Source organism: Danio rerio, chromosome 20, assembly GCF_049306965.1.
Source record: "Danio rerio strain Tuebingen ecotype United States chromosome 20, GRCz12tu, whole genome shotgun sequence".
Classification (NCBI taxonomy): domain Eukaryota; kingdom Metazoa; phylum Chordata; class Actinopteri; order Cypriniformes; family Danionidae; genus Danio; species Danio rerio.
Window position 1 is genome coordinate 56,255,001 of NC_133195.1, and position 25,276 is coordinate 56,280,276.

The window sequence follows — 25,276 nt, forward strand, 5'->3', positions numbered from 1 at the left end:
CGACATCAATACTTTCAGGATGCACTGTAGATGGATGGACGGACGGAGAGATAGATAGACCGAACGTTTAATTAATTCCAGATTCATTACTGTAGTCACTGTGTTACCAGAGCAACTGTAGAATCACCACAACTGATTAATGCAAGTACTTCACTATGTGGTTCATAAACACTGTAGTATTTACTGTGAATGACTACAGTATCTTTCTGGAGGAGTAAACTCACCGTGACGCTGTAACCTCAAACGACAGCATTACTGAACGATTAAAGCGTGACCGCTGATTGTTTTGTTGTTCAGTAATGATGATGTTGATGGCAGATGTGTGTGAGCTGGATAAACTCTGACTGCATGCTGTCGCCTCAATGTTAAGAAACACAACACACCTCTGACACTCACTCACACACACACACATACATACTCACTCTCTCACACACACCCTCTCTTTCTCTCTCTCTCTCACACACTCACACACACACACACACACACACACACACACACACACTGATATAAATGGCTGATAATAGTGCATACTAAATAACACCTTCTAACCAATGATGTCAGCTGATTGTCATCTGGCAGCCGAGCGCTCGCACTCATCAAATATAGATGAGACTCCCTGTTGAAAGAAGAAACAAATAAGTGGAACATACATGTGTGTGTGTGTGTGTGTGTGTGTGGAGGAGGGGATGAGTACTGTGTAAATAGCATGATGTGTGTGTGTGTGTGTGTGCCAATAAGGTCATAAATGACATACAGTTCATGACAAGCTGATTCTCCCTCCTGTGACGTGCTGTAAAATGTCAATGTTTAATTCTTTTTGATTTAGTTGTTTAACTTTGGCTTCTTTGTGACAATTATTTATTCTGATTATTAATTTAATGTTTGTTTTTTTTAAATAACAGACTCGAAGGTGGTTTGGTGCTATTGTGTGCTAACCCCTCTAAATCCAGGACGGTCGACCAGCTAAAACCAGCTAACCATAGGCTGGTTTAAGCTGGATTTTTCAGCAGGGTAATCCTCTTTTAAATCAATAACACCACACAGGGGCGGACTGGCCATCTGGCAATTCTGGCAAATGCCAGAAGGGCCGGACCATTTTTTAAATGTGGGCCGGTCAGCTATTTTTATTTTTTAATATGTATTGTTTTTACATGCAGGCAGCTTTTATCTCTTGCGAGATGTGAGTATTATGATGATGATGATGCTAATAGTAATAATAATTATAAATGTTAAGCATTGGCCCAATCAGCAATGACCGGCTGGTTTCGAAATGGGCCGACCTAAAATCTGGCTAGAATGTCAAACTAACAGTAAGTGCAACACAAGCTAATTGTCAGAGATGGACCATAAAAAAAGGAAAGGAGGTGCCGAAAAGCTCAGAGAAAGCAAAAAAAAAAAAAGTCAAACTCTGCCGAATGCATAAAATTAACAGAAATTGTCTTGAGAGAGAGCAGCGGAGGGGCGCAAGAAGGTTGCTTTTTCGAGCCTCGCCTGGGTTAGTTGGTGTTTCTGTGTGGAGGTTGCATGTTCGCGTGGGTTTCCTCCTGGTTTCCCTCACAAGTCCAAACATGTGCTGTAGATGAATTGGGCCGGCTTAATTGTCCGTAGTGCATGTATGTGAATGTGCTGTATAGGGGTTTCACTGTGGGTTTCACTTTGGAGGGCATCTGCTGCGTAAAACATATGCTGGACAAGTTGGCGGTTCATTCCGCTGTGGTGATCCCAGATTAATAAAGGGACTAAGCCGAAAAGAAAATGAATGAATGATCGCATGTATACATTTGTTTTTGCTCCAGTCACATACATTAAATGTTTAAATATCTATTACATATATGGTACTGCTTATATTATTTCACCATCTGTAAACAAAATTAGTGAATATGCGTGTCCGTGCAAGGGGCTGTGGCAGTATAGTAGTGTGGGCTGGTGTGGCTACAGTGCCAGGGCTGATTTTTAGTCCCAGTCCGCCCCTGACACCACATGTGAATCTTAAAATGTAGCTTCTTAACTACAATTGACTGTTTTCTCTGTGCTCCTTTACTTGAAGTGACTATATTTTCCGTACCATTAAAATATTTTTATTTATTTTACCCTGGCATTTATTTCCCTCCTTTTTGTTTTGATAACCAAAAAGTGTCTGTTTATCTATATATTGGCGAATAAGAGAATCTCTCTTTTTGTGTGTGTTCAGGTTTGGTTTATTCTCTAACATCATTTACAGTTATTGTTAATAGGTATATAATATATATGTTATTTATTTTTTATTGTTCTGTTTTTACGTTACTGCCCTGTATTTGATACTCATTTCCATTATTTGAATGAGAAAATTACCAAAAATTTTATATCATACAAAAAGGTCAACATTATAAGCCCCATTAAAATTATTCTCCAGAACAAACCACTGTTTGTTTTCCAATGACCCTAATTACCCTAACTTTACCCTAATTAACCTAGTTAAGCCTCTGAATGTCACTTTAAGCTGAATACTAGTGTCTTGAAAAATATCTAGTAAAATAGTGAGCTGTCATCATGGCAAAGAAAAGAAATCACATGTACACATGTGTATCTCAAAGTACCATAAAGGTACAAAAGTGAACCCTAAAGGTGCTTATGTCCACCTGTACAGTACAATACTGAACCTTTTAAAAAGTTACCACCCCAATGGCAGATTTTGTACCTTTATTTCTGAGTGTACTTCAAAAGTTATTACCCATACCTCATTCATTCCTTCATTTTCTTTCAGCTTAGTCTCTTTATTTATCAGGGGTCACCACAGCGGAATGAACCACCAACTATTCCAGCATATGTTTTACACAGCGGATGCCTTTCAAGCTGCAACCCAGTGCTGGGAAACACCCATACACACTCATTCTCACACACACTCATACACTACAGCCGATTTAGTTTCTCAATATATAGCGCATGTGTTTGGACTGTGGGGGAAACCCACGCCAGCATGAACATGCAAATGCCACGGGAACATGCAAACTCTACACAGAAATGACCACTGACCCAGCCGGGACTCGAACCAGCGACCTTCTTGCTGTGAGGCTACAGTGCTAACCACTGAGACACTGTGATGCCACACCTATTATCAATTATGCATTATTGATAAACATTTTGGCCATTTCCAGGCTGGTTTCCAGCCATTTCCAGCCTGGTCCTAGCTGGTCAGGCTGGGAAGTGACCGACTAAAACCATCTAAAACCAGTTTGACCATGCTGGTTTAAGCAGGACATAGCTGGTTTTGGATGGGCTACCAGCCTGGCCTGGCTGGTCAACTGTTATCTTCACAGACGATGCGAGGAATGTGAGTTTATTACCAAGAAATTTGTGATTGTAAAAAGTGACATTTTACACACAAAAACAAGGAAATGTTGAGCCCTTATGAGAAATAAAAACTTCCTTCGGTCACATGATTCAACGCTGCACCGGAAGCGTGTTGTTGTTTTTAAACATACAGCGCCATCTGCTGTTCTACTTAAATAAACGCAGAATATTAATAAAAGCTTACCCATAAGCGCCTCTAGAGGGAAGCAAACAACAGCTTTTCTCATTTCTTCTGTTTGTAGTCACTGCAAAGCTTTGATAACACGGCCAATTTTGTCCTGCTAAATTAATGATTTTTTTTTCACACGTTTTGGGCGGCAAACTAACGCGTGGTTACTAAAAAACTGAACTATTGAGCAGCATTTAACTCTTGATTTGGATATTTCTACTCCACAAACTAACTCCAAACTGCTCTGACTTGATCAAGAGTTGCTTTATTTTTTCTAACTGATCCGACTTACGGTTTTCTGAAAAATGACCTCGGAAAATTCTTATTGACTTAACATTGGACCAAACTTTGAGCCGGCAGCTTAAACATGTCTGTCTCTCATATGGAGAATGAAGTCACATGCATTGCTAAGGTGTGAGTTTCTCACAGACTTCAACAGTGTCGAAATCTCTGTGGAATGGATATACAATATATACAAGTACAGTTATATACAGTGATGTATGGTTATATACAGTGATCTACTATTATATAGCCTACACTACAGTGATGTTTGGTTATATACAATGATGTACGGTTATATACTGTGATGTTTGGTTATATACTGTGAAGTACACTTATATACAGTGATGTCTGCTTATATACAGTGATGATGTACTGTGATGATATACAGTAATGTACTGTGATGTACAGTTATACAGTGATATACAGTGTCCTGGAGTGCAGTGATGTATGGTTATGATGTATGGTTATATACAGTGATGTTTGGTTATATGCAGTGATGTTTGGTTATATACAGTGATGTATGGTTATGATGTATGGTTATATATAGTAATGTACAGTTATATTCAGTGATGCTTGGTTAAATACAGTGACATACAGTTATATTTGATGATGTCTGGTTATATACAGTGATGATGTACAGTGATGATATACAGTAATGTACTGTGATGTACAGTTATACAGTGATATACAATGTCCTGAAGTGCAGTGATGTATGGTAATGATGTATGGTTATATACAGTGATGCACAGTTATGTACAGTGATGTATGGTTATATATAGTAATGTACAATGATATACAGTGATGTTTGGTTATATACAGTGATGTACGATTATATGCAGTGATGTTTGGTTATATACAGTGATGTACGATTATATGCAGTGATGTTTGGTTATATACAGTGATGTACGATTATATGCAGTGATGTTTGGTTATATACAGTGATGTACGATTATATGCAGTGATGTTTGGTTATATACAGTGATGTATGGTTATATACAGTGATGTACGGTTATATACAGTGATGTATGGTTATGTACAGTGATGTATGGTTATATACAGTAATGTACGGTTATATATAGTGATTTACAGTTATATACAGTGATGTATGGTTATATGCAGTGATGTTTGGTTATATGCAGTGATGTTTGGTTATATGCAGTGATGTTTGGTTATATACAGTGATGAACAGTTATATACAGTGATGTAGGATTATATACAGTGATGTTTGGTTATATACAGCAGGGGTTCCCAAACTTTTCAGCCCGCGACCCCCAAAATAACAATGCCAGTGACTCGAGACCCCCAATATCCTCTGAGGTGGTTATAAATACAGAAACCGTGCATATAATGACGCAGACACACCAATTAAATTTTTTTAACGTGTGTCAGTGCTTTAAATGTGCCAGAAAGTATAACCTGGTTTTATAAAATCAAAATGCATCTGACGCTATTGCTGTCTCTAATATAATGTAATTACAATTATCGCAATCCAATAGAACTAGTAACTATAAGCTACTATAGTAACTATATAGTATACAGTAACTATAAACGACTATTTTTATTTTCAGTATAGTTATGGATAAAATATGTTAATTCTTATGGTTTAATAAATATGAATAGATTTTTGGAAATCACCAGGCGACCCCCCTTCATCGCCCCGCGACCCCTCGGGGGGTCCCGACCCCCACTTTGAGAACCACTGATATACAGTGATGTATGGTTATATACAGTGATGTACGGTTATATACCGTGGAGTGGAGAACATGAGTCTGATTCCAGCGACGCTCCAGGGACAGACGAGTCTCCGCTGAGGCCATCTTCCAGCCTCCACCACGGCGAATGAAGCTCTGCACAAGACTTTTGGCCAGCGGAGAAATTAAAATGGTCGTGCCCAACTGAGTCTGGTTCCCTCAAGGTTTTTTTTCTTCACTCCCATCAGGTGAAGTTTTTTTCCCTCTCCGCTGTCGCCACTGCCTCGCATGGTTCAGGATTGGTAGAGCTACGCATCGATGAATTGGCTCTTCAGTGTTTGAACTCTCAGTAATGATTAAATCCCACTGAACTGAGCTAAACTGAACTGAACTGAACTTAAACACTAAAACCTGAACCACACTGTTCCACTTACTGTGACCATTTATGTGAAGCTGCTTTGACACAATCTACATTGTAAAAGCGCTATACAAATCTGAATTGAATTGAATTGAATACAGTGATGTACGGTTATATACAGTGATTTACAGTTTTATACAGTGATGTATGGTTATATGCAGTGATGTTTGGTTATATACAGTGATGTACGGTTATATACAGTGATTTACAGTTATATACAGTGATTTACAGTTATATACAGTGATGTTTGGTTATATGCAGTGATGTTTGGTTATATACAGTGATGTATGGTTATATATATAGTGATTTACAGTTATATACAGTGATGTATGGTTATATGCAGTGATGTTTGGTTATATACAGTGATGTATGGTTATATACAGTAATGTACAGTTATATACAGTGATTTACAGTTATATACAGTGATGTTTGGTTATATGCAGTGATGTTTGGTTATATACAGTGATGTATGGTTATATATATAGTGATTTACAGTTATATACAGTGATGTTTGGTTATATGCAGTGATGTTTGGTTATATACAGTGATGTATGGTTATATACAGTAATGTACGGTTATATACAGTGATTTACAGTTATATACAGTGATGTATGGTTATATGCAGTGATGTTTGGTTATATACAGTGATGTATGGTTATATACAGTGATGTACAGTTATATACAGTGATGTACGATTATATGCAGTGATGTATGGTTATGATGTATGGTTATATACAGTGATGTTTGGTTATATACAGTGTTGTACAGCTATATACTGTGTTGTGCGGGTATGATGTATGGTTATATATATTAATGTACAATTATATACAGTGATGTTTGGTTATACAGTGAAGTACAGTTATATTTGGTGATGTCTGCTTATATGCAGTTATGATGTATAGATATATGAAGTGATGTTTGGTTATATACAGTGATGTACAGTTATATACAGTGATGTACAGTTATATACAGTGATGTACGGTTATGATGTATAGTTATATACAGTGATGTGAAGTTATGATGTATGGTTGTATGCAGTGATGTTTGGTTATATACAGTGATGTTTGGTTATATACAGTGATGTTTGGTTATATGCAGTGATGTTTGGTTATATACAGTGATGTTTGGTTATATACAGTGATGTGCAGTTATGATGTATGGTTGTATGCAGTGATGTATCGCTATATACAGTGATGTATGGTTATATGCAGTGATGTGCAGTTATGATGTACGGTTGTATGCAGTGATGTATCGCTATATACAGTGATGTATGGTTATATGCAGTGATGTATGGTTATATACAGCGATGTATCGCTATATACAGTGATGTATGGTTATATGCAGTGATGTTTGGTTATATACAGTGATGTTTGGTTATATACAGTGATGTGCAGTTATGATGTATGGTTGTATGCAGTGATGTATCGCTATATACAGTGATGTATGGTTATATGCAGTGATGTTTGGTTATATACAGTGATGTATGGTTATATGCAGTGATGTGCAGTTATGATGTATGGTTGTATGCAGTGATTTATCGCTATATACAGTGATGTTTGGTTATATGCAGTGATGTATGGTTATATACAGTGATGTGCAGTCATGATGTATGGTTGTATGCAGTGATGTATCGCTATACACAGTGATGTATGGTTATATGCAGTGATGTTTGGTTATATACAGTGATGCACGGTTATATTTAGTGATGTTTGGTTATGATGTATAGGTATAAATAGTAATGTACAATTATATACAGTGATGTTTGGTTATATATAGTGATGTATGGTTATACACTGTGTTGTGCGGGTATGATGTATGGTTATATATAGTAATGTACAGTTATATCCAGTGATGTTTGGTTATATACAGTGAAGTACAGTTATATACAGTGATGTTTGGTTATATACAGTGATTATGTACAGTGATGATATACAGTAATATACTGTGATTTACAGTTAAACAGTGATATACAGTGTCCTGGAGTGCAGTGATGTATGGTTATGATGTATGGTTATATACAGTGATGTACGATTATATACAGTGATGTTTGGTTATATACAGTGATGTACGGTTATATACTGTGTTGTGCGGATATGATGAATGGTTATATATAGTAATGTACAATTATGAACAGTGATGTTTGGTTATATACAGTGATGTACTATTATATAGCCTACAGTGATGTTTGGTTATATACAGTGATGCACGGTTATATTTAGTGATGTTTGGTTATGATGTATAGGTAAAAATAGTAATGTACAATTATATACAGTGATGTTTGGTTATATATAGTGATGTTTGGTTATATACAGTGATGTTTGGTTATATATAGTGATGTTTGGTTATATACAGTGATGTACGGTTATATACTGTGTTGTGCGGGTATGATGTATGGTTATATATAGTAATGTACAGTTATATCCAGTGATGTTTGGTTATATACAGTGAAGTACAGTTATATACGGTGATGTCTGCTTATATACAGTGATTATGTACAGTGATGATATACAGTAATATACTGTGATTTACAGTTAAACAGTGATGTATAGTGTCCTGGAGTGCAGTAATGTATGGTTATGATGTATGGTTATATACAGTGATGTACGATTATATACAGTGATGTTTGGTTATATACAGTGATGTACGGTTTTATACTGTGTTGTGCGGATATGATGTATGGTTATTTATAGTAATGTACAATTATATACAGTGATGTTTGGTTATATACAGTGATGATGTACTGTGATGATCTACAGTAATATACTGTGATGTACAGTTATAGAGTGATATACAGTGTCCTGGAGTGCAGTGATGTATGGTTTTGATGTATGGTTATATACAGTGATGTTTGGTTATATACAGTGATGTACGGTTATATACTGTGTTGTGCGGGTATGATGTATGGTTATATATAGTAATGTACAGTTATATCCAGTGATGTATGGTTATATATAGTAATGTACAGTTATATCCAGTGATGTATGGTTATATATAGTAATGTACAATTATATACAGTAATGTTTGGTTATAGACTGAGTGATGTATGGTTATATACAGTGATGTCTGCTTATATACAGTGATGATGTACTGTGATGATATACAGTAATATACTGTGATGTACAGTTAAACAGTGATGTATAGTGTCCTGGAGTGCGGTGATGTACTTGTCTTTGTTTGGATAATCCAGCAGAGTGAGCCAAGGACAGCAGACTCTTCCAGAAAAAGCTTTGTGATTGGCTCTTGGCTGATGTCTGTGTTCTAAAGAGCCGAGTCCAGTCGTGCCAGGCCATATGGCTGCTCTTCACAGCGCAGAGCCTGAATGAATGAAAACATCACAAGTTATTTCAATGACACTGAAGGAGGAGAAAACATCCTCAAACTGATGGGAACACTATTAACACCGCTTAAACAATGTAAACTAAAATTAAATTTAACAATGTTTTAAAAGCTGATCTGTTATATTTGATGCCCATTTTTGAATATTCAACTTGCATTACAGGTATCCATAACAAACTCAAATAAATTAATATTAAATTAAAAATTTGATATAAATTACAGCTTTTATTATGTATAACTGCATATTATAATCTATTGCATTTCTTTTCACAATTTTCAAATCAGTGATCAGCTCATTCAGTTTTTCATTTGACAAGATAATGTATTATATATAAAACAAAATATAATATAATATAATATAATATAATATAATATAATATAATATAATATAATATAATAAATATAAAAGGGACTAAGCTGAAAAGAAAATGAAATAATATAATATAATATGATATAAAATTATATAATATAATATAATATAATAAAAAATAACATAACATAATATAATATAAAATAAAATAATATATTTAAAAATAACATAATATAATAAAATATAATATACAATAATATAATAGAAAATGAAATAATATAATATATTACAAAATAACATAATATAATATAATAAAATATAATATAATATAATATAAATGGGACTACGCTGAAAAGAAAATGAAATAATATAAAATAACAATATAATATAATATAATAAAAAATAACATAACATAATATAATACAAAATAAAATAATATATTACAAAATAACATAATATAATAAAATATAATATACAATAATATAATATAAAATGAAATAATATAATATATTACAAAATAACATAATATAATATAATAAAATATAATATAATATAATATAAAAGGGACTAGGCTGAAAAAAATGAAATAATATAATATAATATAATCTGTAACGGTTCTCACATAATAAAACAACAAAGCTTAAATCAATATTTCATGTCCATTTATTTATGTGGAAGACCCTGTATTGGATTTTTAAAAATCATATTAGTATACTATATATTGTATTTAAATATTATCATATAGTATAAAATAACAAATAAATAAAATTAAATATAAAAATGTAAAACAATATTACATGTATATATAATTAAACACATCCTATTATATACTTTTACATTGTCAAAATTATGAATTTGTCTTATTGCCTTATTGTAAGTCTTCTTATATTGACAATTTAAACACTTTATTGCTTTATACTCTCTTGTTTTCTGACATAAAACTTAAAAATTAAAATTTTTTATAAAATAATAAAATTACTGAATGTTCCATATGGCTGTGCCCTCTTATTGTTCTCACATAATAAAAAAAAACATTTAACCTCAAATCAATCTATTTGTGTTTATTTATTCATTAAATGTATTTGGGAGATATAGATGTATAGACTCGCAAAACTCACAGTAAACAGCGAATAAACTGCGCATAAATTAAGTTAACCGTGTTGTGGTGTTGAAGTGTTTTCGCCTGAGCTCATGGGGGGCAGATGCACACAAAGGCTCTTTGTTGTGCTCGTCCAATCAGGCGCAGCGGAGGACAGATCAGGCCGCGCCAGCCAATAGGAGCGTTCGATCCTCGCAAACTGGGCGGGTCTTGCAATTTGGATGCCGTGTGATGCTCGGTCGCCGGTGCAAACGGGCGGACGAACGGACACAGGGGCTGCAGCTCTGCGTCGACCGCGCGCTCCACTGACCAAACCTTTACTACCCAGGGGTTATTTACGAGCTAGTGTGCGAGCGCTGGGTGGGAACGGCCCAGCAGCATCCCTGATGTGAGCACAGTGGGATTGAAGGATGGATACACGGGCCACACCTGTGCGCCAGCTGCGTTACCTGCGGACCTGTTGGAGACCACCGGGCACCGACGCGCGGCTCTGGGCGACTGACAGCCCGGCGATGGCGTTGTGACCGGCGGTTACCTTATGGGGCCCCGTGCGCATCAACGCGCCCGCTGGATTATCGTAGCTCGGATTCAGACTGGCTTCCGTTCGGTTACCGACTGGACCTTCTCTCAGTGTGTGTCTGTGTGTGTGAGTGTGTTTTTCAGACAAAGACCCTGCGCGTTATAAAAGCGACGTGTTATGGATGCGGTTCGGCTGGACGGGTTGAACCCACCGGCGGAAAACGGCAATGTGTCGCAGTCCGAACCGCACAAGCGGCTCTCGCAGGTGGACACGGTGGTTCTGCCGTTCCTCGGCGGGTTCGGGAGGTACCAGCGGCGGCTGGTGGCTCTAACGTGGATCCCGGCGTTCCTCATTTCATTCAGCCAGTTTTCGGATCACTTTCTACTCGGCCAACCGGACAGGAAGTGCGTCCGGCCGGATCAGGGCAGCACGGGGAACGGGACGGATCGGGATTTGTTCGTGGAGGCGTTCGCGAACGGAACCGACAACAGCTTCGTAACGGCGTGTTTGTGCTCGGAGTGGCGGTTTGATCTGCAGTCGGGACTGCAGCAGAATGTGGTCACCAAGGTAAGATGCTCGCGTGGATGCCCTTGGAAAAGGATTCCCTCCGGCGGATGGAGATTTAGCCTAGCATTTAAAGGAGTAGCTCACCAAAAACACAACAATTATCTGAAAAACATACTTGGTTTTTTTTTTTTTTTTTTTACTTAATTTTGGGTAAAATATTGACAAAACAACCAGCCTGCTGGGTTAATTATATTATATTTATAGAACCAAATTTAACCCAATATTTGGTTTTGGTAATATTTCAAATTTGGTATAAATAACTCGGTATTTTAGCTTAGCATTTAAGGGAGTAGCTCACCAAATAACTGAAACATTAGTGTGAAAGACACTCTCTAAAAGCATACCTGCATGTTTCAACTCCGTTTTGATTCAAATATTAACAAAACAGTCAACCTGCTGGGTTAATTCTTTGATAGTTATATTATATTACCAAATTCTACCCAACATTAGGGGTTGTCCATATTTTAAATCATTTGTTTAGCCTAGCATTTAAAGGAGTAGCTCACAAAACTGAACAATTAGCTGAAAGACAGTCTAAACTATTACTCAATTTTGGGTACAATATTGACAAAACAACCAACATGCTGGGTTAATTTCTAAGTTAAATTTATCTGAGCAAATTTAACCCAACATTTGGGGGTTTTCACAATTTAACTTTGGTTGAAATAGCCCAATTATTTTAACCTAGCGTTTAAAGTAAAAGCTCACCAGAAATGAAAGAGCTTTAAAAACACATAAAAAAATACTGGGTTATTTCAACGCAATGTTGGGTAAATTATTGACAAAACAACCAACCTGCTGGGTTAATATCTTTATTTATATTTATAGGAACAAATTTAACCTAACCATTGACCATATTTGAAATTTGGTTGAAATAACCCAGCATTTTAGCCTAGTGTGAAGGACACTCTCTGAAAACATACTTGGTTATTTCAACTCAATTTTAAGTAAAATAATGACAAAACCACCAACATGCTGGGTTAATTTCTAACTTTAATTTATAGTTACAAATTTATTCCAAATTTGGGGGTTGGGTATATTTTGATTTGGGATGAAATAACCCAGTATTTTAGCTTAGCATTTAAAGTAATAGCTGACAAAACCATGTACAACACCTTTAAATGACTGAAGACACATTCCTAACAATAGTGGGTTAATTTAACCCATTTTTGGTAAAAATTGGCAAAACCAACTGATGGGTTAATTTTATTTCATTACATTTATAGGAGCAAATGTAACCCAGCATTTGGGGTTGAAATAACCCAGTATTTTAGTGTAACATGTACAGCTATATCACATCAAAAATATTAGCTTTAAATCGACTAAATATTCTACTGGGTTATTTAAACCCACCTTTGAGTAAAATATGGACAAAAATAACTGCTGGGTTGATATTTTATCAATTAAATTGACAGAACCAAATTTAACCCAACATTAGGGGTTGTCCGTATTTTAAATCATTTGTTTAGCCTAGCATTTAAAGGAGTAGCTCACAAAACTGAACAATTAGCTGAAAGACAGTCTAAACTATTACTCAATTTTGGGTACAATATTGACAAAACAACCAACATGCTGGGTTAATTTCTAAGTTAAATTTATCTGAGCAAATTTAACCCAACATATGGGGGTTTTCACAATTTAACTTTGGTTGAAATAACCCAACAATTGTAGCCTAGCGGTTTGAGTAAAAGCTCACCAGAAATGAAAAAGCTTTAAAAACACATACAAAATACTGGGTTATATCAACCCAATGTTGGGTAAAATATTGACGGATCAACCAACCTGCTGGGTTAATATCTTTATTTATATTTATAGGAACAAATTTAACCTAACCATTGACCATATTTGAAATTTGGTTGAAATAACCCAGTATTTTAGCCTAGTGTGAAGGACACTCTCTGAAAACATACTTGGTTATTTCAACTCAATTTTAAGTAAAACATTGACAAAACCACCAACATGCTGGGTTAATTTCTAACTATAATTTAGAGTTCCAAATTTTGGGGTTATTTAATTTGGGGTGAAATAACCCAGTATTTTAGCTCAGCATTTAAAGTAATAGCTAACAAAACCATGTACAACATCTTTAAATGACTGAAGACACATTCCTAACAATAGTGGGTTAATTTAACCCATTTTTGGTAAAAATAGGCAAAACCAACTGATGGGTTAATTTTATTTTATTACATTTATAGGAGCAAATGTAACCCAGCATTTGGGGTTGAAATAACCCAGTATTTTAGTATAACATGTACAGTTATATCACATCAAAAATATTAGCTTAAATTGACTAAATATTCTACTGGGTTATTTAAACCCACCTTTGAGTAAAATATGGACAAAAATAACTGCTGGGTTGATATTTTATCAATTAAATTGACAGAACCAAATTTAACCCAACATTAGGGGTTGTCCTTATTTTAAATCATTTGTTTAGCCTAGCATTTAAAGGAGTAGCTCACAAAACTGAACAATTAGCTGAAAGACAGTCTAAACTATTACTCAATTTTGGGTACAATATTGACAAAACAACCAACATGCTGGGTTAATTTCTAAGTTAAATTTATCTGAGCAAATTTAACCCAACATATGGGGGTTTTCACAATTTAACTTTGGTTGAAATAACCCAACAATTGTAGCCTAGCGGTTTGAGTAAAAGCTCACCAGAAATGAAAAAGCTTTAAAACACATACAAAATACTGGGTTATTTCAACCCAATGTAGGGTAAAATATTGACAGAACAACCAACCTGCTGGGTTAATATCTTTATTTATATTTATAGGAACAAATTTAACCTAACCATTGACCATATTTGAAATTTGGTTGAAATAACCCAGTATTTTAGCCTAGTGTGAAGGACACTCTCTGAAAACATACTTGGTTATTTCAACTCAATTTTAAGTAAAACATTGACAAAACCACCAACATGCTGGGTTAATTTCTAACTATAATTTATAGTTACAAATTTATTCCAAATTTTGGGGTTGGGTATATTTTGATTTGGGATGAAATAACCCAGTATTTTATCTTAGCATTTAAAGTAATAGCTGACAAAACCATGTACAACACCTTTAAATGACTGAAGACACATTCCTAACAATAGTGGGTTAATTTAACTCATTTTTGGTAAAAATGGACAAAACCAACTGATGGGTTAATTTTATTTTATTACATTTATAGGAGTAAATGTAACCCAGCAATTGGGGTTAAAAATTACCCAGTATTTTAGTTAAAAAAATTAAAAATATTAGCTTTAAATCGACTAAATATTCTACTGGGTTATTTAAACCCACCTTTGAGTAAAATATGGACAAAAATAACTGCTGGGTTGATATTTTATTAATTAAATTGATAGAACCAAATTTAACCCAACATTTGGGGTTGTCCGTATTTTAATTTGGGTTGAAATAGCTCAGTATTTAGTGTCACATTTAAAGAGCTAGCTTACAGGTTTTCAGTTTCCTTAAACATATATTCATTTGAAAGATTCATATAACCACACGAGGGAGAGTAAATAATGAATATCTTCATATCTGTGGGTGAACTGTGCCTTTAAATGAATATATCTCTCTAAAACATCAGGCTTTTAATTCAGCACCACACCATCTATTCACCACACCGCCACTGTGACTTTCTTTCATTGAGCACAAAGGAAGACGTTTCGCCGAATGTTTACGCTGCTCTTTTCTATGCAGTGGAAGTGAATGGGGTGGCTGGGGTCTGAAAATCAAGCTAAATAGCAGCTTATGTTTCGGTCTGTTGATAACACAAGCTCATTTTGCGCAGTGAAAATATTTATATGTGAATAATATTATGGGATGGCAAAACAATGACATTAAATGCATACAGATTGGAAATTTAACCCAAGATTTTGGGTTTGGCCATATTTTAAATTAGATTAAAAATATATTTTAGCCTAGCATTTAAAGGAAAAGCTCACCAAAAATCAAAGAAGACTAGAAGAAGAGTGACTATATATTCTACTGGGGTATTTCAACCTAATTTGGGGTAAAATATAAGAACAAATCAACTGATGGGTTCATTTTTTTAATTTAATGTATAGAACCAAATTTTGGGGTGAAGCAGTGGCGCAGTAGGTAGTGCTGTTGCCTAACAGCAAGAAGGTCGCTGGTTCGATCCTCGGCTCAGTTGGCGTTTCTGTGTGGAGTTTGCATGTTCTCCCTGCGTTCGCGTGGGTTTCCTCTGGGTGCTCCGGTTTTCCCCACAGTCCAACACATGCAGTACAGGTGAATTTGGTGGGCTAAATAGTCCGTAGATGAGTGTTTGTGGATGTTTACCAGAGATGGGTTGCCGCTGGAAGGGCATCCACTGCGTAAAAAATGCGCTGGATAAGTTGGCGGTTCATTCTGCTGTGGCGACACCAGAAAATAAAGGGACTAAGCTGACAAGAAAGTGAATGAACCAAATTTAACCCAACATTTGGGTTTTTCCATATTTACATTTTGGTGGAAACAACCCAGCGACTAAATATTCCACTGGGATATTTCAGCCCAATTTGGGGTCGAATTTGGACAAAATCAACTGATGGGTTGACTTTGAAATAAATTTTTTTAGGAGCAAATTTAACCCAACATTTGGGGTTGTCCATATTTTATTTTTAGTTGAAATATGAGCAACCCCAAATGTTGGGTTAAATTTTATTTATGTTACACTAAAATGCTGGGCCAAATTAAACTATAGACAACCCCAAATGCTGGGTTACATTTGCTCCATATGAATGTAAGAAAATTAAAATAACCCAGCAGTTGGCTTTGTTCAAATTTGACCCCAAATTGGGTTTAAATATCCCAACTATTTTAGCTTACCATTTAAAGTAATAGCTCACCAAAAATTAAAAAAGCTTAAAAACACATACAAAATACAGGGTTATTTCAAACCAATTTTGGGTAAAATATTGACAAAACAACCAACCTGCTAGGGTTAATTCTTTTATAATTATATTTATATTGACCATATTTGAAATGTGATTGAAATAACCCAGTATTTTAGCCTAGTGTGAAAGACACACTCTGAAAACATACTTAGTTATTTTAACTCAATTTTAAGTAAAATATTAACAAAACAACCAACATGCTGGGTTAATTTTTTAAATTAAATGTATAGGACCACATTTAACCCAAAGTTGGGGTTGTTTGTTGTGTTTTTGGGGGGAAATACCTCAGTATTTTAGCTGACGGAACCATGTACAATACCTTTAAAGACAGGTTCTAAACAATAAAATAAGGGTAAAACCTACTGATGGGTTAATCCTTTTAAAATCATTTATAGAAACTAATTTAACCCAACGTTTGGCCATAAAAACATGACACAAATAGGTCCATAATTATAAGATGAATAGCCATTAATAGTAATGTCATTATGAGATAAAAAGAGATATGATGGCAGTCATAATTGCAATTAGATTTTTTTGTAAATGTTTATCTCATAACTGGGATAAAAGTGTAAATATGACATACTAATTTTAATAATAAAGTGGAAAATGTGACACTAAGAACATTAATACACCAAAATAATGGCATAATAAGATTAAAAATGAAAAACTAAGTCTAGAAAAGTAAAACAATGATGTACTAAACCATATTTATTGCAAAAAACGATTAAATTTTCTCTTTAATTTGTCTCATTTTATAATTTTAATATGGTATATTACAGGGCTCAACAATAAGGACTGCCCGGTGGCCCGGGGCCAGTGTGAAAGACACTCGGAACAGTAGACAGGATTGTTACTGGCCCCTATCGGCCAGTAACGTTAAGCTCTTTTTTTTTTGTATCCTGGTAACAACCCATACAGCGAAAAGATGGCAACATGGTGGCAAAATTAAACAATGAGGCTAAAAGAAAACGTCTGTTAGTCTTAGAAGCAGACAACTACATGGGAACAAAATTAAGAAACTAATAAAAAAAAAAAACAGTTGTCAGTTAGGCAAGCCATTTTTATAAAAAAAAATATTTAGAATTGCATCAAAATACCAGCACATTTTTCATACTGCTCTTTCATTTGCTTAAGAATTTGAATTTTGCTCATTATACATTTATTAACATATTTAAAATGTTTAAATTCTAGATTCACAAGCATAATTTTGCCATTAATTAAAATATGTGGCTAAGAAATAGCTATTAACTTTTTAGTTTTTTTTGGTGGGGCCAGTGAAAATTTTGGCAGGGCAAGTAAAAATCTCAACCAATGGCCCGATCGGACCCGTATAAAAAATCCTTAGCGTTGAACCTTGTATTATATTTTGTACTTTGTTCTTATAATTTACAACTTATTTTATTATCAACCATGACTCTGATGTCCTTTTATTGAATTTAAAATGTTATCCTTTATGCCATAATGTTAATTCATATTTAATCTCATAACCTCTTAATTTGTGGAAATACATTTTTAATTAAAAGGATAAAAAGAGAAATGATGGCAGTCATAATCACCATATGATGAAATTATTACACTGTATTATTCACTGTAAAATGTTTATCTCATATCAGAATATGAAATAAGTGTAAATATTCATTCATTTTCATTTCGGCTTAGTCCTTTTATTAATCTGTGGTCGCCACAGCGTAATGAACCGCCAACTTATCATGCATGTTTTACTCCAGCTGCATCTCATCACTAGGAAACATCCACACTCATTCACACACATACACTATGGACAATTTTAGCTTACCCAATTCCCCTATAAGCGCATGTGTTTGGACTGTGGGGGAAACTGGAGCACCCGGAGGAAACCCACGCCAACACGAGGAGAACATGCAAACTCCACACAGAAACCCAGCTGGGGCTCCTCCAGCGACCTTCTTGCGCCACTGTGCTGCCCACTGTGTAAATATGACATACTAATTTTAATAATAACATGGAAAATGTGACAGTAAGATGATTAACACACCAAAATAATAGCATAATAAGATCAAATATGACATATATAAGTCAAGAGAAGTAAAATAATGACATACTAAACCATAATAATAACATAAAATCACTTTATTTAGACTCGTCTCATAAATTTGTTACAGTATGTCATATTATGTACTTCGTTCTCAGCAGTTCAACATTATAATATTATTATTATTAATTAAAATGTTATAATTTATGCCATAATATTAATAAATTTTTAATTTCATACATTTTAATTTGTCGTAATTAACTTTTTAATTTCATAAGGATGATTTATTATTAATTTATGTGGCAGAAATGAGCATTTGTCATTTTCTAAGCTCGGAAACGCACTCAAAAATGACTTCTGCTGCTTTTTGAAATCAAGTTGAACCAACACAATTCTTAAGGTTTTTGGGGGGCAACTTAATTGTTATGATCAATCCACTTAAATTTATTAACTTAATCGATTTGTGTTAGGAAAACATGAAGGAATTGTGTATTTTTTACAATGCACCTCCACATATGCATAGGAAATACATAAACTAATTAAACACAATTAACGAGCATCATGCATTGATGTGGACTGATAAATGATAGCAGAATAATGAGAATTCATATGTACAGTTATGGGATTAAACTTTACCGAAACATCAATGCATGGGGAGACAATTTTTTACCTCTATAAAACGCTGGGTTGTTTTAACCCAACATTGGGTCAAATACGAATGTGTAAATGATGACCGAATGTCATTTGTTTGGGGTGAACTGTCCCTTTAAGCAGCAGTGCCTCATTACATCTCGTACTGTACACATATCAGACTGATAATTCAGAGTCACACCCGTCACAGACTGGAGCTGATAAACACACACACACACACGCATGAGGCCCAACAGCGGTAACGACAGCTCGTGGATGGAGAGGAGTTTATAGACTCTGACAGAATGCTAAAACAGCATAATATGGAAACACTATTGGACAAAACTCTGCATTTGCTATGAGGGATGTGCTGTTTTACTTCTACATTACTGACTAATCTAATGTAAATGCTCAAATGTGATATTGCAAAGCATCCTATGGAAAATAGAGTCACTTAAAGGGTTAGTTCACCCAAAAATGAGAATTTCCTGTTAATTTACTCACCCCCAGAGCTCATCCAGGCTGAAGGAGACTTGCTTTAAACTTTAAAGAAGATTTTGAGCTGAATGCATGGCTCTTGGTGCTTCATATAGTTATGAATAAGTCAGAATTATTCGCCCCCTTTTGATTTTTTTTTCTTTTTTTAAATATTTCCCAAATGATGTTTAACAGAGCAATGAAATGTTCACAGTATGTCTGATAATATTTTTTCTTCTGGAGAAAGTCTTATTTGTTTTATTTCGGCTAGAATAAATGCAGTTATTAATTAAAAAAAAAACATTTTTGGGACAAAATTATTAGCCCTTTAAGCTATTTTTTTTTCGATAATCTACAGAACAAACCATCGTATAACTTCCATAATTACCCTAACCTGCCTAGTTAACGTAATTAACCTAGTTAAGCCTTTAAAGTTCACTTTAAGCTGTATAGAAGTGTCTTGAAAAATATCAAGTAAAATATTATTCACTGTCATCATGACAAAGAGAAAATAAATCAGTTATTAGAGATGAATTATTAAAACTATTATGCTTAGAAATGTGCAGAAACAATCTTCCCTCCATTAAACAGAAATTGGGGGAAAAAATAAACAGGGGTGCTAATAATTCTGACTTCAACTGTGTAATGGCAGTGAATGGTGACCGGTTTTACGACTAAAAATAAACACATATGAACGAGGCCAAATCAATAGCCATGGCTCCTGATGACACTCTTGCGATCAGAAACGATCGCTCAGTGTAAGAAATTAAACATTGTTTACAATATTATCAGCTTTAATCCACAGCCTGGACAAACAGTTATCTTCAAAAGCAACCAGACTACATTCGCACATATGTGCCCATTAGACATGGGCTGGTATAAGTTACTGACCGGATGCTAAACCTGGATATAAATATGATGGTTTCACGATATGACGGTATTGTGGTAACTGTTCAAAAATAATTTCTTTTTAAATGTCTTAGTAAAAAACAACTTCTTTCGCCATTTAACAACACAATAAGTAGTGCGTTCACACTGACAGCTCTAAAAATAATAAGTGCACTTTAATTACTCGGATGATGCACTCACTCAGCTGGTAAAATGAAGTGTGATGGTGGACACTTCACGCACTCAACGTCCACAGCTTTGCTCACGTAGCGAAAGGGGTGGAGCTATCAGGCGCTCATGTTGGATTACTTTGGCTGTTTCTCAGAGAATGGACTTGCGTTCTTGTGGAGAGCGGTTTTGCCAGGTGTCCTCGAAAGAACGAACCCGGGAGACCACTAGAACAGAGAACGCGTCCTGTGAGGAATGAGATGCTGCGTTCTTCCTGATAGTCATGTGACCGTCTCGCGTTTTAAATAGAAAATGATTTAAACATTACAGCATTCATACCACCATTTATTGTTTTTCCCCTTTTCAAAATATATGCTATCCATAAAGACTTTACAAATATACGCTGCACAATATAAATAAAACAGATTTTAATAGGAATTTCAGCAAATAAACACCCTTAATGTGTTTATTCCTTTATTAAGATGTTCATGGTAATGTTTACTTTCAGCGTTTCATTTAGGGAAACTCCTGAGGGAAATCTCTGAACATTAATAATAAATCTAAATAAAATGCTGCGCTTCCCATCTTCAGATGCAATGACTTTGGGACTTCTAGACCGAGTTCAGTGCTCAAGTCTGCATCGCTGCATCCTTGATATCAAAAACACATCCGGGAAGTTTCACGCGTCCTCTGTTCTTGCGATCGTGAGTATTGGAACTGAACTTTGGCAGCTGATGATGACGTTACACAACAACACGAGGACACAAGACTGCTAAAGTACGCATATTGAGAAACAGCCTTTATTTATTTCAGATTGTAAAAAGCGAAATTCTCCTACGAGAGTGATTATAGCGCCTCCCGATGGAGAAAGCGGCAATACTTACGGCAGGTATTATTTGGTACTTTAGTCATTTGTTTCACTGCATTTGACGATTAATTATCGGGAAACGGTTTGAATTTACGCTTAGTAAAAAAACATTAGTGCTCCATTTGGGACGACACTACATACAGCTGTTGAATGTTTAAGTGCATAAGTACATAGTGCATGAGTGCCATTTGGGACGCAGCTACTGTCTTTCCCCTCACAGCTGGTGTGTGGTGAAGCACTGGCGCTGTTGTCCTGTGCCTGCCGTCGCATCATCCAAGTGGAGTGGGTTTATGGCCATACACGATAAAGGCTCTCCTTACATTTTAGTCTCTTTTCTAGGGGTACGGAGACAAAAGTAACAAAAAAAAAACTATTTAATTTAAATATATTTAATAAAAATATATCATTTTAATTGGATCGAATTGATAAATTAATATTTAATAATGTGCGCGGAGAATCTCCTTTTTCTCTATCCCAGCATACTTTCACTTCAGATATAATAATAAAAAAAAACTCTAAAAAAGAGATTTCAAAAGAAAAATATTTTCTTTTATTCACTGTTTAACAAAGTTCAATATATGTTTACATTTCCAGAAAGGGTAAACAAAAACAAAGAGATACTTAAATGAAAATTCTCCTAGCCAAAATCATTATGAGAGGGTAAGGCCAAAATAAAAAAATAAAAACTTCCTAAATTGACAAAAAGTTCTAAATTTGTTTTATATATATATATATATATATATATATATATATATATATATATATATATATATATATATATATATATATATATATATATATATCTCAAAATCAGTGACAATGCTTACCCCACAACCTGGCTAAATCCAGAAACAGGAGGAAACTTAAAGGATAAACCCAAAATAAATCAGCACTCGTCTCTCTACACGGCTTACTTTTCACATAAAGTTACACGTCACACTTATTCACGCTATAATCTCACAAGATTCACAAGTTCACAGTTCTAAATATCGCACTATTATGACTGGGATAGGGAAAACAGGGACGTGCTTTGCCGCTCTGCCTCTTTATAAAGCCTGGAAGCTCTATCAACCGATCCGGTTTGCTCTGATTGAAAACAGGTGCGGCTGGTTTGGAACGCTGATCAATGAGAGAGAGAAGCAGAGAGAGAGAGAGAGAGATTAATAAAACAAAAGGGGAGAGCAATAAGCTGCCACTCACACCAACAACTTATTACCTAAATACATCATAGGATGTAACACTCTATATAAATACACATTACATTACGTTGTGTGGACGTCACCACTATGACGTCTATCAGATTTTGGTTGTCATAACTGACAAATAAATGTCAGTATTTGACGTCAATATGACGTTGGTTTAAGATGTTGGATTTTGCTCTCTTTCTAAATCAGTGGTTCTCAAACTGCTGTACGTGTACCACTAGTAGTACACGGGCTTCCTTCTAGTGGTACACGGAGGAATCAAATATGTAATATGTACATGCTACAAATATTTCAAGATTTATCAAAAATGATTTACATATAAACTTGACATATAATAATATTCATTATATGACATATAGCCTATATTTCTGAGGTCCAGGCAACATTTTCAGGTGTTGATGAGTTGACTACTATATGTTAATACTTTACATTTAAGTACAGCACCATTCTTTTTACCTTTTACACATTTTAATTTAAATGTTGACTTTTTTTAGTTTGTTTTTACATATAAGCACAGTACGGTGTTAACGTTCAGACTGTTCATGTTTAAAGTGGCTGACAATAATAAATATTCTTAATAACAGGAATTATTCTGCCAGGTTTTTGAACTGTGCAGAACTGTAGCTGCTTTACTACGCTGTATTTCAATACTGCTCATTATGGTGGCACTTGGCAATTTTTTACTGCGGTGGTTCTTGATGAAAAAATTTGGAGGACCACTGATCTAAATCAAACTAACATCAACGTCATTTAATGTTGTTATTGGACGTCAAAATAGCGTTGTCCTTAGACGCTGGCTAGACATTGACTTTTGGTCACCTGACCTCACGGCTTAAAAATCGGTTTAAAGTGTGTATTTACTAATTGTTTACGTATAATCGCATAAAATCCAGTTAAAGCAGATTGTTTTAGTGCAGTTTGTGTTTTCAGTGTAGTCTGGCACTGAAGCTGCTGATAATAGATAAACACACACACACACACACACTTTCCTTCACACTTAGGGTTTATCTACAAGTGTCAGATAAGCGGCTCATTCCAGGAGAGACTTCCTGTTTGCCTGTTTTTCTTTAATCTTCTGATGTCCTGCTGTGTGTGTGTGTGCGTGAGAGAGTGTGTGTCACTTGATAAAACCGTCTGCAGAAACACTTTGATTGACATTCTCCCTTTGTACATGTCGTCATAGGGGGGAAAGCCCCGCCCACTAGTGACCGTCTCTTCCTCATTAGCATGCCACGTCAGGCTTGTTTTTGAATCTGCCACTATGCTGACACACGGGTGTCTGTAGCTCCGCCCTCTTCTGAAAAAGAGCACCATCTCATTTGAATTTAAAGCGACAGTCACCAAAACACCACAATTAGGATCAAAGCCTGAAAGGGTCAGTTTCAGAGAGCTAGAAAACATAATCTGTGTGCTGTTTTCAGCTGAATCACACACACACACACACACACACACTCTAGAGACATCAGAGATGCATTTTACAGCTTGTACAAAGGGGCATAATAGGTCCCCTTAAAAGGTTTTCTTAATGATGTGATCACAAACTATGACTTATGATCTGTTGATGTGTAATTTGTGGTTGGTTTTGTCATTATGCATGTGACTATTATGTGCTGTCTTCTTGTCCAGGTCTCACTGGAAGGTGAGATTGTAGTATCCTAATGTGACTTCCTGTCTAAATAAAGGAGTGATTATAATGATGAGAGTTTTGACAGGTGTTTTGTGTGTTTCAGTGGACTCTGGTGTGTGACGGCGAGTGGAAAGTTCACATCGCCAAGTTTTCTCTGTTGGTGGGCTCCATCTTCGGCTACTTACTGATGGGAGCCATGGCAGACTGGTAAAAACACAGTACACTACAGTATATGTGACGCTGCCTGCACCAAACACTGCAACAAAAATGCTTATTTCTGTTGCTTATAGTCAAAATAATATAATGATAACAATAATCTGTCAATGAAGTAAGCAAGATAATATTGCCTACACATTAAAATGAGATAATTTTTCCTTGTTTTAAGTCAAAACTCACTTCATTTTGACTCATTATTTCTGCAAACAAGACAATATGTTCTGCTTATCTAGAAAATGCTTCTTGATTTGAGTATTTGTAGATAGTTGGACTAGAAACAAGACAAAAACGTTGTTGCAGTGTCATTTTCTAAATGATGTTTGGCATTAAATAAATAAAAATCTATCATTTTGACCTGTACAATGTATGTTTTTACTATTCCTACAAATATATCTGTGCAACATGACACTGTTTTGTGGTTTTGTGTGTGTGTGTGTATTTATACACTGACCGGCCACTTTATTAGGTACACCTTACTAGTATTGAGTTGGACCCCCTTTTGTCTTCAGAACTGCTTTAATCATTCGTGGCGTAGATTCAACAAGCTACTGGAAATATTCCTCAGAGATT

The 25,276-nt window shown here is 35.2% G+C and overlaps 2 protein-coding genes across 3 annotated transcripts in view; both read left to right on the forward strand.

Annotated features, from left to right (window-relative positions):
- The window catches only part of pycr3 (pyrroline-5-carboxylate reductase 3), a 547,472-nt gene that overhangs the window by 434,738 nt on the left and 87,458 nt on the right, over nt 1–25,276 (forward strand). The gene's annotated exons all lie outside the window — the stretch shown is intronic.
- LOC100334012 (solute carrier family 22 member 23) overlaps nt 10,883–25,276 on the forward strand; it is a 41,165-nt gene continuing 26,771 nt past the window's right edge. For both annotated transcript variants that reach the window (XR_012396161.1, XM_073933784.1), the window contains exons 1-2: nt 10,883–11,722; nt 24,594–24,697. Coding sequence is in view for 1 of the 2 variants with exons in the window: in XM_073933784.1 (XP_073789885.1) it covers nt 11,333–11,722; nt 24,594–24,697 (494 nt within the window). In the remaining variant the exon portion in view is untranslated. The remainder of the gene's footprint in view (nt 11,723–24,593; nt 24,698–25,276) is intronic.